This window comes from Carex rostrata, chromosome 4, assembly GCF_964058835.1.
Source record: "Carex rostrata chromosome 4, lpCarRost1.2, whole genome shotgun sequence".
In the NCBI taxonomy this organism is placed as follows: domain Eukaryota; kingdom Viridiplantae; phylum Streptophyta; class Magnoliopsida; order Poales; family Cyperaceae; genus Carex; species Carex rostrata.
Genome location: NC_135921.1, coordinates 3,282,864 through 3,298,121, shown reverse-complemented (window position 1 = coordinate 3,298,121; position 15,258 = coordinate 3,282,864). Strand labels below are relative to the sequence as shown.

Below are 15,258 nucleotides of genomic sequence, written 5' to 3'. Positions count from 1 at the left end.
TTTTACTACTTTTTAGATAGATACAAAATCATAGTTTTTGGATAGTCTAAAATTTTCAAATCAAGTAATTGTTCTGTTGTGTTTGAAATTTTTGGACTAATTTTTTTCTATTATATTCTATTTTGTTCTGTGGTGTTTAGAATTATATGTACACATCAAATTTGACGGTGAAATTATAGAAAATATAAAACACACTTGTTTAACAAACAAAAAATTGTACTAAATTTGAACTAAATTACTACAACAAATTATTTGCACAATTTGAGCAGTGATTTGTCCTAAGAATGTCGGTGCGCAAATTACTACAAATTATACGCAAAACTAGACATAACATAACTAAAAGAAAAAGAAAAAAAGCACTTCCTTAGAGTGTGCACCAAAAAATTAAAAAAAAAAAAACAATTAATTTAGTGCGCATCCTCAACTAGTCCACCAAAAAAATTGGTGTACATCACGAGGATGCGTGAGTGGTAAGAATTGTAATTTGGAGATATGAGTGGTGGTTGTTTAATTTTGATTTATTAGGGTGCTAACTAAAAATATTTTGGTATTTTTTCTACCACTGGACTTATATAAAATGAATTAAAAAATTTATAAATTTTGCATATAAATACATTACTAGTAAGATAAATCAATTTAAACTGTTTGGATTCATTATTTGAGGTATATTTGATAAATTTTAAAATATCATTATGGACGAAATAACACTGATCAATACTTATTCATGAATTTTGATGAAGAACAGAGGGTGCAGATTCGCCTCAGCCAATCTCTTTCAAGTACACCGGGACCTCATTCATCATATTCGTCACTCAGAATTGAAATTGTAAGATCAACTTACAATTTGCCCCCTTACTTTTTTTTATTTTGAAGATTTTATTCAGTAACATGCAATGCAACAATTAAAATAAGTTAAGAAGATGAACTCAAGTACTGCTAATAGAAGTTAAAAAAAAATGCAATACAAAGAAAATTTATAATGAATCAACTCGAGATGATAAATGCCAAATCAGGATAATTGTAGAAAAATATTATCAATTAAATTCAAATGCAGGAATAATACTGATATTGTTTGTGAACATCCGTTTATTTCATGAAAAATCAATGCAAGAATATATCTATAGGAAACATGGTGGACCCAAATGCTAACTATATCCTAATATCCATCCAGAGCCCATAACTTCAATTTCACACATGCAACAAGTATAAAACAATTACAAGTTTAATTAATTCAATTTTGTAAATAATGGTATGCGCTTGTCGAACGAACATGATATAACTAAGTGATTAATCGGAAATAATAAGAATTAATCAGTCATATATAATCGGGAATAATCGACCGATAAGTCTTTTTTTTTTTTTTTTGAAATGGGCGGGCAGAAGCTGCCAGGTTTTGTATATATATCATAGAATATAAACATTACAAACATTACAAACTAGGGACTATACGTTCATGCCAGCTCTAAGGCCCAATATCCAAGCTCTCAGTAACTGGTGTCCTGCACCCATGCTCGTTTATCATCCTACCCACTACATGTATAGTACCCTAGATCACTGTCAAGATAACAGAACAAGAATTAAAATAAAAGGGACTTTCAAACTACATAATTCCATTACTTGTGGCCTTGCAACACTGTTCCCAAAGAGTTGCTTGCCTAATAATCCAGTCTGTTACCAAGTCCAGTGGGGGTGCTCTTCTTTCAAACACTTTGCAGTTCCTCTGCCTCCAGATTGACCAACATGCAGAGGAAAATAGATTTTTCCATCTTACACGCACTTGTTGACTTCTTCTAAATCTTGAGGCGGATTTCCTCCAGACTTGCCCCACTGAATCACCCCTTGTCACCACCTGACAATGAACTGCAGAAGCAATGTTAGTCCATATCTGTTTGGAGTATGTGCACTCAAAGAAAAGGTGGTGAGCCGTTTCAAAGTCACATGAGTTACATAACGGGCATGAACTATCTTGAATGTTGAAACACCTTGTTACCATGACCTCTCTAGTTAACAATTTGTCATTCAGTAGTAGGAATAGGAAAATCTTGACAGACGGTGGAACATGATACTTCCAAACTGCTATGAATTCTCCCCTTATTAACCCACCACCCGTTAACAGTTTGTAAATTGAGGCTGCTGAGTACTGTGCATTCTCTTCCCAGTTCCATCTTAATTCATCCACCTGCCCCTGAGTGAATTGAAGATCAGCCGGGGTTAGGTCTGCATCCAAGGTTGAGGCTTCTTGTAGAGACATAGCATGATTAATACAACGTGATCCCATTTGCTTTAGCACCTGAGGTCCCCATTTGTCGTACCAAAACGAAATTGAGGACCCATCCCCTATTGCCCACATAATCAACCAATCAAAGCGGTGTTTGAGTGACAGCAGCTGATTCCAGAAGTAGGAGCCCTGCTTTGACCACAAGATAGGTCCCGGCTGATACTGACCTTGCCATCTAATCATACAGATTGTAGCCCCCCATAATCCACTTGGATCTTTATATCCCTTCCACCACCATCTTAAAAGGAGGGATATGTTCCTCACGTGTAAGTCTGGTAGTCCAAGGCCCCCCCACTGTTTTGGAGTTATAACCATCTCCCAATTGCAAAGTGAAATTGCTCTGGTATGGCCATTTTTCCTTGCCCAGAGAAAGGCCCTTCTTGCCTTGTCAATCCTCTCAATTACCCATTTTGGCAAAAGAAAACAGGTCATGAAATATAAAGGAATCGTGGAGAGAACCGATTGAACTAACTCCAACCTTCCACCTCTTGAAAGTAGCTTGGACTGCCATCCTTGCAATCTACTCTCAATTCTTTCTATTAGAGGGAGAAATGAAGCTTTAGGAGGTCTTTTGATGGACAGTGGCATCCCAAGATAGGTGATTGGGAAACTGGAACAGGTGAACCCGATCACATAGTGTATCCATCTACTATCTTCCACTTGCGTGTTAATTGGGATGTAAACACTCTTTGAAAAATTCACCTGCAGCCCTGATACCCCAGTAAACAGCCTGAGAACAAGTTTGAATGTGATCAGAGTATCGATGTCGGCACTAGCCACTATAGCCGTGTCGTCCGCGTACTGAAGTGCCAGGATCGGGTCAGTTAGCTTGTTCGACAGAGAGGCTTCAAGTGTTCCATTTGCAGCTTTGACCATTCTTTGAAAGACATCCACGGCAATGATAAAGAGCATGGGAGATAACGGGTCTCCTTGACGGAGACCCCGTTTGTGCGTGAATGGTTCGGAATCATCTCCATTAATTGAAACCCTAGAAGAGGAGGTATTCCAAATAGTGGTCATCCAAGCTATCCATTTCTCCGGGAATCCACGTGCCCGCATAACATTGATAAGAAACGGCCATTCCACCGTATCAAAGGCCTTCCTGAAATCAATTTTTGCGAATATGGCCGGATTGCCCTTAGCCGACACATGTTGGAGAATCTCTCTCGTTGAGACAAAGTTCTCCTAGATTTGTCTACCATGCACAAATGCGGTTTGGTTAGGAGATATGAGTTGTGGCAGCATGGTCCTCAACCTATTCGATAACACCTTGGATATAAGCTTTGGAATTAGGTTGAGTACACTAATAGGGCGGTAATCCGAAGTAGTAGCTGGAGAGTCAATCTTGGGGACCATCACAATTCTTGCTTCATTGAAATGTTGCAGCTGAATTCTGTGGTCATGGAAGTCATTCAAGATTTGAAGTAACTCCCCTTTAACCTCGGTCCAATAGGTTTTGAGAAACTCGTTTGGTAAGTCGTCCGGGCCGGACGCCTTATTGTTGGCGAGTTGCTTGACTGCCTTCTCAATTTCCTCCAAGGTGAAATTGTCTTGAAGACTGTGTAGGATCGGATTAGGTTCATAGATAGCAGCCGCATTGAACGGCATCACCTGAGAAGAAGTTCCCAAAACTTCCTGCATCGACTTTGTAAATATTGCCCTTATACAAGCCGGGTCAGTTGATGCTTGATCTCCCTCTTGGATCTGTACAACCAAATTCCTTCTTAGTCTAGAAGACGCGAAGGCATGAAAAAACTTTGAATTCCGATCACCGTGTGATAACCAATTGCATCTTGACCGTTGCTTCCATTTTAATTCAATGTTATTCGCCAGATGGAATGCCCTCTCCTTGATCTTTAACCTTGTCAGGAATTCATGATTCTCCAGGGGTCTTTGTTCTTCAATTCGGTCAAAGAATAGAATTGACTCCCTGCAAAAGTCTAGCTGTTTCTGCATGTTACCAAAAGAGTCTGAGTGCCAAAGCCTAAGGGAGCGGTGTAACAGCACTGTACGGTTATGGAAGCTGTCTATGGGGCTTCGGTTGGTTGGGTTTCCATCCCACAATAGGCGCACCATCTCTCTAGGGACACTGTATTTGAACCAGAAGACTTCTAGTCTGAATTTTTTTTTGGGATGTTGTTGCAAGCCCTTGCATGTGAGAAGCAAAGGAGTGTGGTCAGAAACAATTATGTCAAGGGCCTGTAGTGCAATTGCCGGGTAGGAAGTCGACCATTCCGTTGACAGAAGGACCCGATCTAATTTTGATAGGGTCGGTACTGGTCTTTTATTAGTCCAAGTGAACGCTCGGTTGTGAACCGGGACATCTATCACGCCCAAATCTGCAATAAGATCATTAAACAACTCCATTAGTTCAAAATTTCTAGTGCTCGTGGATCTATCAATTAACCATCTTATGAGGTTGAAGTCCCCCACAAGTTGCCAAGGTTCATTAATCAATGTTGCACAGTAACGCAATTCCTGCATGAATTCCCGTTTGAGAGAGTCCTCAGTCGGACCATAAGCATTTGTGACAACAAATAGCTTCCCAGTTGACACATGTCTGAGCCTTACCGAAACGGTATGTTTAGTTGCCCATGCTATAATTAAAGTAAAAGCATGAGTCCAGGCAATTATGATACCCCCTGCTGAATTATCGGCTAAGTTGTAAACCACATCACGGTTGAAAAAAGAAGGTAAAAAACGCGACACGTAAAAATAATCAATTGTATTGCCTTTAGTTTCCTGTAAAGCCAATACATCACATCTTGCTTTCCGGATAACATTCCGTACTACATTGCATTTGTCATCATTTCCCAAACCTCGAACATTCCATGATAAAAGTTTGAAATTTTTAATAAACATTGGATAATAATTAACTACTCAGCACAGCAACCAGCTCCTGTTTGCAAACCAGGCTCTCAACCCAGTTCCTCTTCGGAACCCAGCTCCTCATCCGAGTCAAAGGAGATGTTTGGGCCCTCTGTTAAGGGATTCGGGTCCCCTTCACTCATCTCCATTGAACGCCTATGCGCATTGTCATCCAATAAGGCCTGCGATACTGCATCAGTTGTGACCCCACATCCTCTAGCAATCGCCTCACAATGATGATAGTGGACTGCTACTTCATAGAAGCCCTCTGAGTTCAGGCTGACCTCAGCCCGCCTTGTTAATTCCTTAGTCTTAGGGAGTTTACGGCCTGTTGTGGTCTTGAAAGTAACGGGCCTTGGAGGTATTTGTAGATTAATTACTCTCCCTATCTTGGGTTGCTGAGAGGCCTTTGGTTTCTTGGGCCTGTTTTGGGCTTTGGTGGCTACCACCTCTTTGTCACGACTTCCAGCTGTCCTCTGCCTAGCTTTAGAAGACTCTGCTTTGTCATTTTCCCTGACTTGTCCTTTGTTACGGACCTGAAACTCAGAATCAGACTGCACGACTGTCCCCGGGATCAGTGCACATGCAGGCTTCATTTGTCTCGGAGAAGGACGTTGCAAAATTTGAATCTGTCCGTTGATCCGCTGTGGCTGTGGGTCCCGTGTTTGATTAGAGTCGGATGAAGCATGAGAGGAGTTTAGACCCGCTCCATCCTGAGGACCCTTTCCTTGTTCTTGTGGCCGTGTCGCCTCACGTGCCTTGCAGCTGTCCCTCTGGATCTCCTGAGGCGAATCTAGTGTGGCTGAGCCGGTGTTGTCCATACCAAAGGGAATATCATTATCCGTTACAGCTCAGTCCTCACCGATCGGACCAGGCCTAGGCGTAAGGTTTGCCACCAGCTCCACCTGAGCGATGGGTATGGCTGCCGCTTTGGCCGGGCCTGCAAGTAGGTCCCTGATTTCCTCCGGTAGGTCGTCAGGATCCAAGTTTTTGCATAAGTCACGTAAGACTCTCATGGAGACGTGAATTGTATCGACCTCTTTGGTTAGGTTTGCTGGCCGGAGAGGTTTAGAGTACTTGGGTAGGGGCTTGGGTAGGTCGGCCGTGGAGTAAAGCGGAGCCCTAATCCAATTCATGGTGTGGATCTTGAGGATGAACTCTAGTCCCATCTCATAGAGTGCAAGCTCATCCGGAATGCGTTCCAGTTGATCCACGGCGACTACAGCTGTCCAACGTGAGAGGTCCGGGATGCCTTGTTGAGGGACTGTCCCGAGAAAGGTACCAAACAAGGCTACTGCTCTTGCCACCACTGGGTCTTTTCTCAGGAACGGGGGTAATCCTTCAAGGGAGAGGAGGGCCTTGTATTCCGGTACCGCTAGCCTTGCCCCATCGAGCGGGGACCAAGGCTGGAATGTAAACCCAGCATCCCAAAGCTCGGGCCCGGTAGCATTGATGAAGGTCTCAGGGGCCATGCCTTGAGGTAGTGTTATAATGAACTTCCCTGGAGAGAGCATGCCCAAAGCTATCTCCTGAGCACTCACCAGTTTTGTGCGGGTGGCAAACCCCACCACATCCTCCAGCTTGAACCCTAATTCATGGCCATGGGTGTCGAAGACAACCCCATTCCTCAGTTTCTCAATTTCAGTGGCTATCTCTGTGTCTCTTTCTATGAAAGCCGACAGTCTTTTGGGCCTGTTGGTGGGTAATGCCGGCGCAGTTAGAGGACAGGGCTTGAGTAGGAGATCATCGAAAGGCGGCTGGGAGGTAGTCTGTTGTGCCGACGGCCTAGTCTGGTTAGACCAGTACGGCATGGTTGCTGGATTTAGCATCTTACTCTTGCATCGAGTCCCGAGGTGGCCTTCTCCCCAGCATTTCCCACAACGCATGGGATTGCGGCAGGCAGCTGAGTTATGTCCAGTTCGGCAGCACCGGAAACATCTCCCGCGCCATTCGGTGAAGTGGGAGGAAGGGGGAAATCGGAGCTGGGTGGGGCTATGAGGAGAAAAGTAGTATGTGGGGCTAGTCGGTGGTGGAGATGAAGGGGGGGAGGGGTTAGACATGGCAGAATGTGAGTGAGAGTTGTGGTGAAGTGGGAGGGGACTGTTGCTAGGAGAGTGGTTTAGGGTTTTGGGAGAAGGGATAGTAGAAGAGGATGCTACTATCTTTGAGTAGAGGGGCTTAAAAGGAGTGTAGAGATTCACCCTAGCTGAGTTGTCACCTTGCGTTGAGCCGCCGTTGCTTGAGTTCTTGCGTTTCCTAGAGACCAGTTGCCACTCACCTCTGTAATCGCCTTGAGTGCTCCCACCGCCTAACTCCATTTCCATTTCCCAGCCTTCCTATCAATCGACCGATAAGTCATAACGGGAATAATCACCAACGACTAATTGACCGATTAATCGGTCTAAACATATATTTTTTACAACACTGATTTATTGACTCGTTGTTTTAATAGAAGTTTGAGGTCAAGTCATCGAACTATTAAATATTTATAAAAAAAAAAAAAGTTGTTAAAATTTTAAATCTGCGAGCTTACACAAAAACTATTGTTATTGTCACTTTGACCAAAAGCTAATTTATCATTTGACAGAGAACACGAAAATTGAAAGTTATGATTGGGGGGGGGGGGGGGGGGGGGGGGGGGGGGGGCATCAAAACTACTTCTCCATCCAAACTTGGTTCAGGTTGTAATTCATACGACGAACCAAATTAGAATTAATTTAATAAGAGCTTGCAACTTCCAGGAAGTTTCTGGAAGTATAAGAATTAGATCACTCACCATCCATCGACAAAAAAAGGGATATATAAGAAGTTTCTGGAAATATAAAAAAACTAGCCGAGATGTTGAAATCCCATCCGTCGACCAAAAAAAAAAAAAATTAGATCACTAACCATGCGCGACTTATTAGTGATTAGGTCAATGATTGCCTCCTAATTAAATCAAAAATTCGGTTTTATCCAAAGAGATTTGGACAAATTTTATTCAAAGCTTGACATTAACCGTCTGACCTGAGTTGAATTTGCGTGCGAATGGATAAGGCTTAAATTTAATAAATATAAAAGGGCCTGTGAATCTAATACAAATAATATACTTGTTTTAGGACAACATAAAAGTACTTCTTTTGTTTATAATACAAATAATATATTATAATTAATATATACAGCATAAAAGTATTTGTTCACAAATTGATGTCTAGCCGAGCTAGTTCGCGAGCTGACGAGCAACCTTGGCTCCAGCTTTAACTTTTTAATTCTGGACTAAACTAGTAGCGAGCTGGCTTGTTAACAACTATGTCCAATAATAAGTGAGCTGTTAGCGAGCGAGTCAGTGCGAATCATGATCGACGAGCTACGAGCCTTTTTGCCACCCCTAAGAGCACAATGAAAACACTTGTTTTAAGTAGTAATTCATACAACGAACCAAATTAGAATTAAATTAATAAGGGATTGCAACTTCCGGGAAGTTTAAGCATAGTAGAATATAAAAGAATATTAGACCAGATGTTGAAATCCCATCCGTCAACAAAATAAAAGAATTAGATAACTGACCATGCGCGACTTAGTGATTAGGTAATTGCTGACCAGCATGCATGATTAATTGCCTCCTAATTAAATCATACTAATCACCTACTTCATGGAGCCCACTGTCACTGTCATGTGGGGATCCTATATATATATACCCCCATTATATATCAGTTGAAATACAAGGAACTAAATAAGCAAGCGTCAAAATTAAACCCAATATCTGACAATGGACAGAGAGCTCCTCAAGGCATGCAGCAAAGGTGATCTCAGCCTCTGCAACCACTTGATTCTCGCCGACCCTCATTTCCTCCTTGCTACCACTCCTCATTCAAACAACTGCCTTCACATTGCTGCCATGCTCGGCCATCATGATTTCGCAAAAGAGGTCTGGTCCAGAGCCCCTTCCCTCTTATCCGGCACTAATGTTGATGGCGAGACCCCACTGATAACTTCTCTCATGGCTGCTAACCTTTCGTTGGCTTCTGACATCATCACTGCTGCATCACATCATATGCAGCCTGACAATTTGAAGCACATGCTCTTGAAGGTTGATAGGCGCCAAGAAAATGCATTGCATCATGCAATGCGAAATGGCTTTGAAAATTTCGCACTGCAACTCTTGAACATGGAGCCGCGACTGTCTGAGCAAGTTATCAACACAGGTGAGTCACCGATGTACATGGCAGCCCGCAGAGGATATTCTAAAGTTGTAAAACAATTGCTAGACATCCCGTCTTCGGCAGATTCTGGAACAAAAGATGAATCTGCTCTGCATGCTGCTGTGAGACTTGGCCACAGAGGTTATTTACTTATAAAGCCTGATTCTGTGCATCTTAATTTTTCATACTAATTAGAGACTTCTTATGCAGTTGTACGCTTACCAGTGTAGTTAGTTTTTATGTATTTCATTGAGTCAACTATTGGCTTCTGAACTAACAAAATTTGACTTGAAATCAATATTTGTGTAAATTATCTCCAAGTCCAACAGTTGAAACTTTAGAGTCAGAGGTCAAAACACAAAAACTAATAATTTCTTTTTCTGAAATCAAGCACTCTATGAAGCACAACAATAATTATTCACTCAGCCACAGGCAAATATAAGCACAGTACCAATGTCTCTTATTCCAATGCTATATATATACCTCACTATTGCCACTTACTGACATCGCTAGCTCCAGATAGGCGCTATGTTGCTCCCTTGATTGTGATAGGGCTGTGGTTTTGTGGCCTCGACACATTTGAACTACTAACTACTCATAGATTCTAGGTGGTCTCACTAAATTTTTTTTTTTTGGTGACATGTAGATATAGTTCTGCAACTGTTGAGTGGACGGCCACAACTCGCATACAGTAAAGACGCGTATGGAAACACCCCATTGGAGAGAGCTGTACTTCACAACAATCTCGAGCTAGTAAAGATGTTCTTAGAACATGATTTTAATTTGGCATATATTAAGAACGAACAAACAGAAAATACTCCATTTATTACAGAAGCACAAGCAGGCTTTGTGTCGATTGCTGAAGAGATAGTGAGCGCTTGCCCCGACTCTGTGTATACTCCCAACAAAAATGGGTATAGTGCACTCCATGAAGCTATTGGGTGTGAGAAACCTGATTTTATCGACTACATACTTAAAACACCCCAGCTTCATAGGCTTATTAACCAAGCCACCAATAGTGGCAGTCTTCCCCTGCATCATGCTGCTGACAAGTGTGATCCGAAGCTTCTTCGTTCTTTACTAGCCCATGCAAGACAGGATTATACTGCTGTTAATGTTCTAGGCAATAATGCAGTTAACGTAGTTTATGCAAAGACCGCCTTGTTGAAGACTTTGAAATGGGTCAGTTAATTAATATTTATGTATATCTAGTATTTTTTTTTATACAAGGTTAAAAATGATCATGCCTAATTTTTTTCTTTCTCTATCACAGAATGAGTCATTCACATTGTTGTCAAATGTAATTCCCTCTGGATGGAAACACTTAATAAGCGATAGCGCAAAAAAGAAGATCAAGAAGCAAGCAATCCAGGAGGTGAAGTCACTTACAGAAAAGTACACTTCCAACACATCTCTGATTGCTGCCCTTCTCGCTACTATCACTTTTGCTGCGGCTTTTACCTTGCCAGGAGGATTCAGTACTGATCCTGGTGATGCCGGACAGCCCTTTTTTGCAAGAAAAGCCGTTTTTCAGGTGTTCCTCATCTCTGACACCATAGCCATGTGTTCATCTCTTGCTGTCGCATTTCTTTGCATTTTGGCGACATGGGAGGATTTGGATTTCCTGCTGAATTACAGAAAAACAACGAGGGCGCTCATGTGGTGTGCTTACGAGGCTACTGCAGTTGCATTTGGTACCGGATTGTTCACCGTAATGGCACCCAACAACTTGTGGCTTGCAATTCTCATACTGATACTCTGCACCATTCTTCCGCTCCTCTCCAAGATCATCGGTGACTGGCCCTTATTAATGCTTCGCTACAGGCTTCGTGGCCTCTTTCGAGAAGACCTCATTCCAAAGATTTGAAAATGTGCAAAATCATATCAATATTCATAGCAGAGTAGGACCATTATTTAAATAAATGTCAGAGCCTTTGTTCTATGAGTTAATTTGAAGAAAAAAATTAGAAATAATTTCAAATGTATTCCTGGATTTGTTGTCTTGAATGAACTTATGAATTAAATTAATTAACTCTTTTTAGCGCAATTTTCAGTGCAACACATAATAGCCACACTGTCTAGGCTTCCAAACTTGAGTTGTCCCAAAACAGCCCAGGAACAACCCCTATATAAAACCAAAAAAAAAAAAAAATTGAACATTTCTGTGTTTGCCTTAAATTCCATGGTGATGGACTGATGCCTGATGGGCCCAGCAATTTGGTAAGGGAGGCATTTCTTATCTTGATCAGCGATTGGTTCACCTTCTCTTCTCCTACTGCCTCTTGTATGCTCCACTTGCAATCTCTCTTTTCTATTTTAATACTCATTTTTTAATTTTCTCTTCTATCTTCTTTTTTTTGCTCTCCTCCATGCCTCACTCAAATGTATCAAAAAATAAGAAACTTTACAAAATAAATTAAAAATACTGTTGAAAATATTGGTCATGTGACATGACCAAGTTCAACACATAATAGCAGTGTTTTAAAATGTAGTTTTGTTGATGCATGCGGAATGCCACTGCATACCGCATATGCGGTATGCAGACGTATATGCGGATTTTAAAATAAAAATTCACGTATATATATATATATATATATAGGACTTGGCTACGGTGCTATAGGTTGCATAGAGGCCTCCCGTGCTACGGCTCAATATTCGACTTTTCAAAATCCAAACGATCGATCTGAACCGTTCATCTTGTTCTCCATATTAATATGTGTTTGGAGATCAAATTTTATATTTTTTGGAAATTGTTTACTATTTTTTTAGATTTATTGAAAATCATTGTTTTTCAGACAAATCTGGACCATAAAAAACAGCGATATTCAATAAATCTAAAAAAATAGTAAAAAATTTTTAAAAAATATAAAATTTGGTCTCCAAACACATATTAATATGGAGAACAAGATGAACGGTTCGGATCGACCATTAGGATTTTGAAAAGTTGAATATTGAGCCGTAGCATGGGAGACCTCTATGCAACCCATAGCATATTAGCCAAATCCTATATATATATATATAGAGTTAGGCTGGGGTGCTATGGATAGCATAGTGGTCTCTATGCTACGGCTCAATATTTGAGTTTTCAAAATTCAAACGGTCGATCCGAACCGTTCATCTTATTCTCCATATTAATATCTGCTTGGAGACCAAATTTTATAATTTTCTGAATTTTTTTACTATTTATTAAGCCACTTTGAAAATCGCTAATCCAACGGTTTTACTGTTCTGTGCAGCCACCGTTGGATCAACAATTTTGTAAAATACTTAATAAATAGTAAAAAAATTCAGAAAAATGTAAAATTTGGTCTCCAAGCAGATATTAATATGGAGAATAAGATGAACGGTTCGGATCGACCGTTTGGATTTTGAAAACTCGAATATTGAGCCGTAGCATAGAGGCCACTATGCTATCCATAGCATCCAAGCCTAACTCTATATATATATATATATATATATATATATTCATATTCATATTCATATATTTGAATTTATTTTCACATAATAACATAACCAACAATAATTTTTTGATTTTTTTAATATAAATTTTAATTAAAATACAATCAAATCATCAAAACCGCATAGAAAAACTGCATGGCCGCATATTCGGATCGCATGACTGCATATTTGGACCGCATATGCGGCCGCATGGAAAAACTGCATAGGCATTCTGAGCACAGCTGCCGACTGCATACGCATATGCGACCCATGCGGCTGCATTTTAAAACACTGCATAATAGCCACGCTGTCTAGGCTTCCATACTAGGAGTTGTCCCAAAACAGCCCAGGAACAACCCCTATATATATAAAAAAAAAAAAAAAAAAATGAACATTTATGTGTTTGCCTTTAATTTCATGGGTGCTGGACTGATGCGCGGATCCGTATCCTCCCAGTACCTGACTCAAGCAAATTGAAACGGACGGTCCAGATTTGGTCTCAGCCGGTGCCTATCCAGGATAACGCAGGGGGCAGTATTATATGAGGGTTGAGATTCGTGCTACGTTAAAAGAACAATTCTGGACCATCCATTTCAATTGTCCTCGGTCAGGTAACCTGAGGGGATGTGAATTCGTGATCTGATGGGCCCAGCAATTTGGTAAGGGAGGCATCAGGCATTTCTTATCTTGATCAGCGATTGGTTCACCTTCTCCTCCTACTCCCTCTTGTATGCTCCACTTGCAATCTCTCTTTTCTATTTTAATTCTCTCTTCTATCATATGCCTCACTCATCATGAACAAGTAGAGATTTCCATTTTGCTCTCCTGCCTCAGAAAAAAAAAAGAAGTGATGTGATGTGATGTGATGTGAGGTGACATGACTATTATGCTGTAATTTAGTCACATCACGTTACGTCACACGATCAAAATTTAGTTTTACGTGATGTAACTTAAATGGTAAAAGACGATCATGTCACGTGTGGTCAACGACGTAACCACACCTCACGTGACTTTTAGTGTGATGGGACAGATCGTGTTTAATTGTTATTTTCATAAGTTAGTTCAAAAAAATAATAATGAAATGTACCAAAAAATAAGAAACTATTACAAAATAAATTGAAATTAATGTTGAAAATATTGGTCATGTGACGTGACTGAGCCAATTTACGTGATGTGACATGATATGTCTAAGATGGTGGATGACAATCACGTCACATGATCGACACACGTGAAGTGACGCGACATTACTAATAACAACGTCACTATTTTTTTTTCTCTACAATCTTGCTAGTGGCAGTCCAATGCACTGTGGGGGCAACTATCCTACACTAGAAATTTAAAATCAGCTTCCAAGTATTGAGTTTTGGACTCTTGCTATATCCTCGAAACCAGTTTGTTCTACTCTTAGCTCATCCAATCCCAAATGCAACTTTGAAAAAAAAAATTGTGCAGACGTAACTCAATTTGATTAGAAATTAAGTTAGACGCGGCCCATTTTGTTTAGAAATTAAGTAAGGCATAACCATTTTGTTTAAAATTCGCACATCTGGAAAAGAAAATCGCCCAACTCATTATCGTGATTTCCTTTCTCCTGGCTCCATTGGTAAATTTATCTTAGTGATTAAACCTAATTCGATAATTTGAGAGTTACCTTCTAATGTGTTTAAACCCATTTCGATAATTTAAATCCGATTTGATTAACTATTTAAATATAATTCGATAATTTCTTATCATATTCTGATGAAAATCCTGCATTCATCCCTGCTCTGTCCTTCCTTGTTGCTCACTCAAAGCTCTTTATCTATCAGGTATATATCTCCATTATGTTTTCTTATAATCGTTTCTTATTGTCATCTTAATTGATATGCGAAGAAGAGTAAAGTTTAAAGCAACGAACAAATTAAAATGATGCTTAAAATTTTACAAATCTACTTATTTACTTGTGAATAAAATCTCTTTCTTTTAAAATTGTTTTCATCGTAGCAGTGAGATTTTCACAACCAAAATGAAATCTAATTTATTCGACTAATTCAATTGATCCGCTCGTTCTGATCGAAAAAAAAATGAAGGATTCAAATTTAATTTAGTGACATTGAATTTTGGTTAACGAGGCGTATAAATCTTGGATACAAATTTTATAAAAAGTTGATAAATTCCTTCTGAACATGCAAATTATTTTCTTTAGGATTTTACATTGTATCATTAGTAAAATTATATAATATTGCATGAATAAAGTTCTATTTTTTATTATTTTAACATTTTTAATAAAAGCATTCTTTACATTATGGTGTGCTTTGTAGATGTATTTTTTTATGATTAATTAATGTTAATTATATATATCCGTCAAATTCGACCATCTTAAAAGCATATGGTCTCCGTAGAGAAGATTACAAGGACTGGACTTTTGGAACGGATTATTAAATCATAAATTAATCAAGTTTTTTTTTTAAATTCAAATCTAAAATCTATCGGATTAGCTTTAAACGACAAATT

At 39.8% G+C, this 15,258-nt stretch overlaps 1 protein-coding gene across 1 annotated transcript; it reads left to right on the top strand.

Annotated features, from left to right (window-relative positions):
- Positions 1-8,889: 8,889 nt before the first annotated feature.
- Positions 8,890-11,256, top strand: LOC144553010 (protein ACCELERATED CELL DEATH 6-like). The gene is made up of 3 exons (XM_078301075.1): positions 8,890-9,468; positions 9,974-10,509; positions 10,601-11,256. The coding sequence occupies exons 1-3, from the start codon at positions 8,895-8,897 to the stop codon at positions 11,192-11,194; spliced, it is 1,704 nt and encodes a 567-aa protein (XP_078157201.1). The 5' UTR covers positions 8,890-8,894; the 3' UTR covers positions 11,195-11,256.
- Positions 11,257-15,258: the final 4,002 nt, after the last annotated feature.

Coding starts and splice junctions, on each gene's coding strand:
- LOC144553010 (XM_078301075.1), top strand. CDS start 8,895: ATGGACAGAGAGCTCCTCAAGGCATGCAGCAAAGGTGATCTCAGCCTC. Junction 9,469..9,973: donor TGTGAGACTTGGCCACAGAG/GTTATTTACTTA, acceptor GGTGACATGTAG/ATATAGTTCTGCAACTGTTG. Junction 10,510..10,600: donor TGTTGAAGACTTTGAAATGG/GTCAGTTAATTA, acceptor TCTCTATCACAG/AATGAGTCATTCACATTGTT.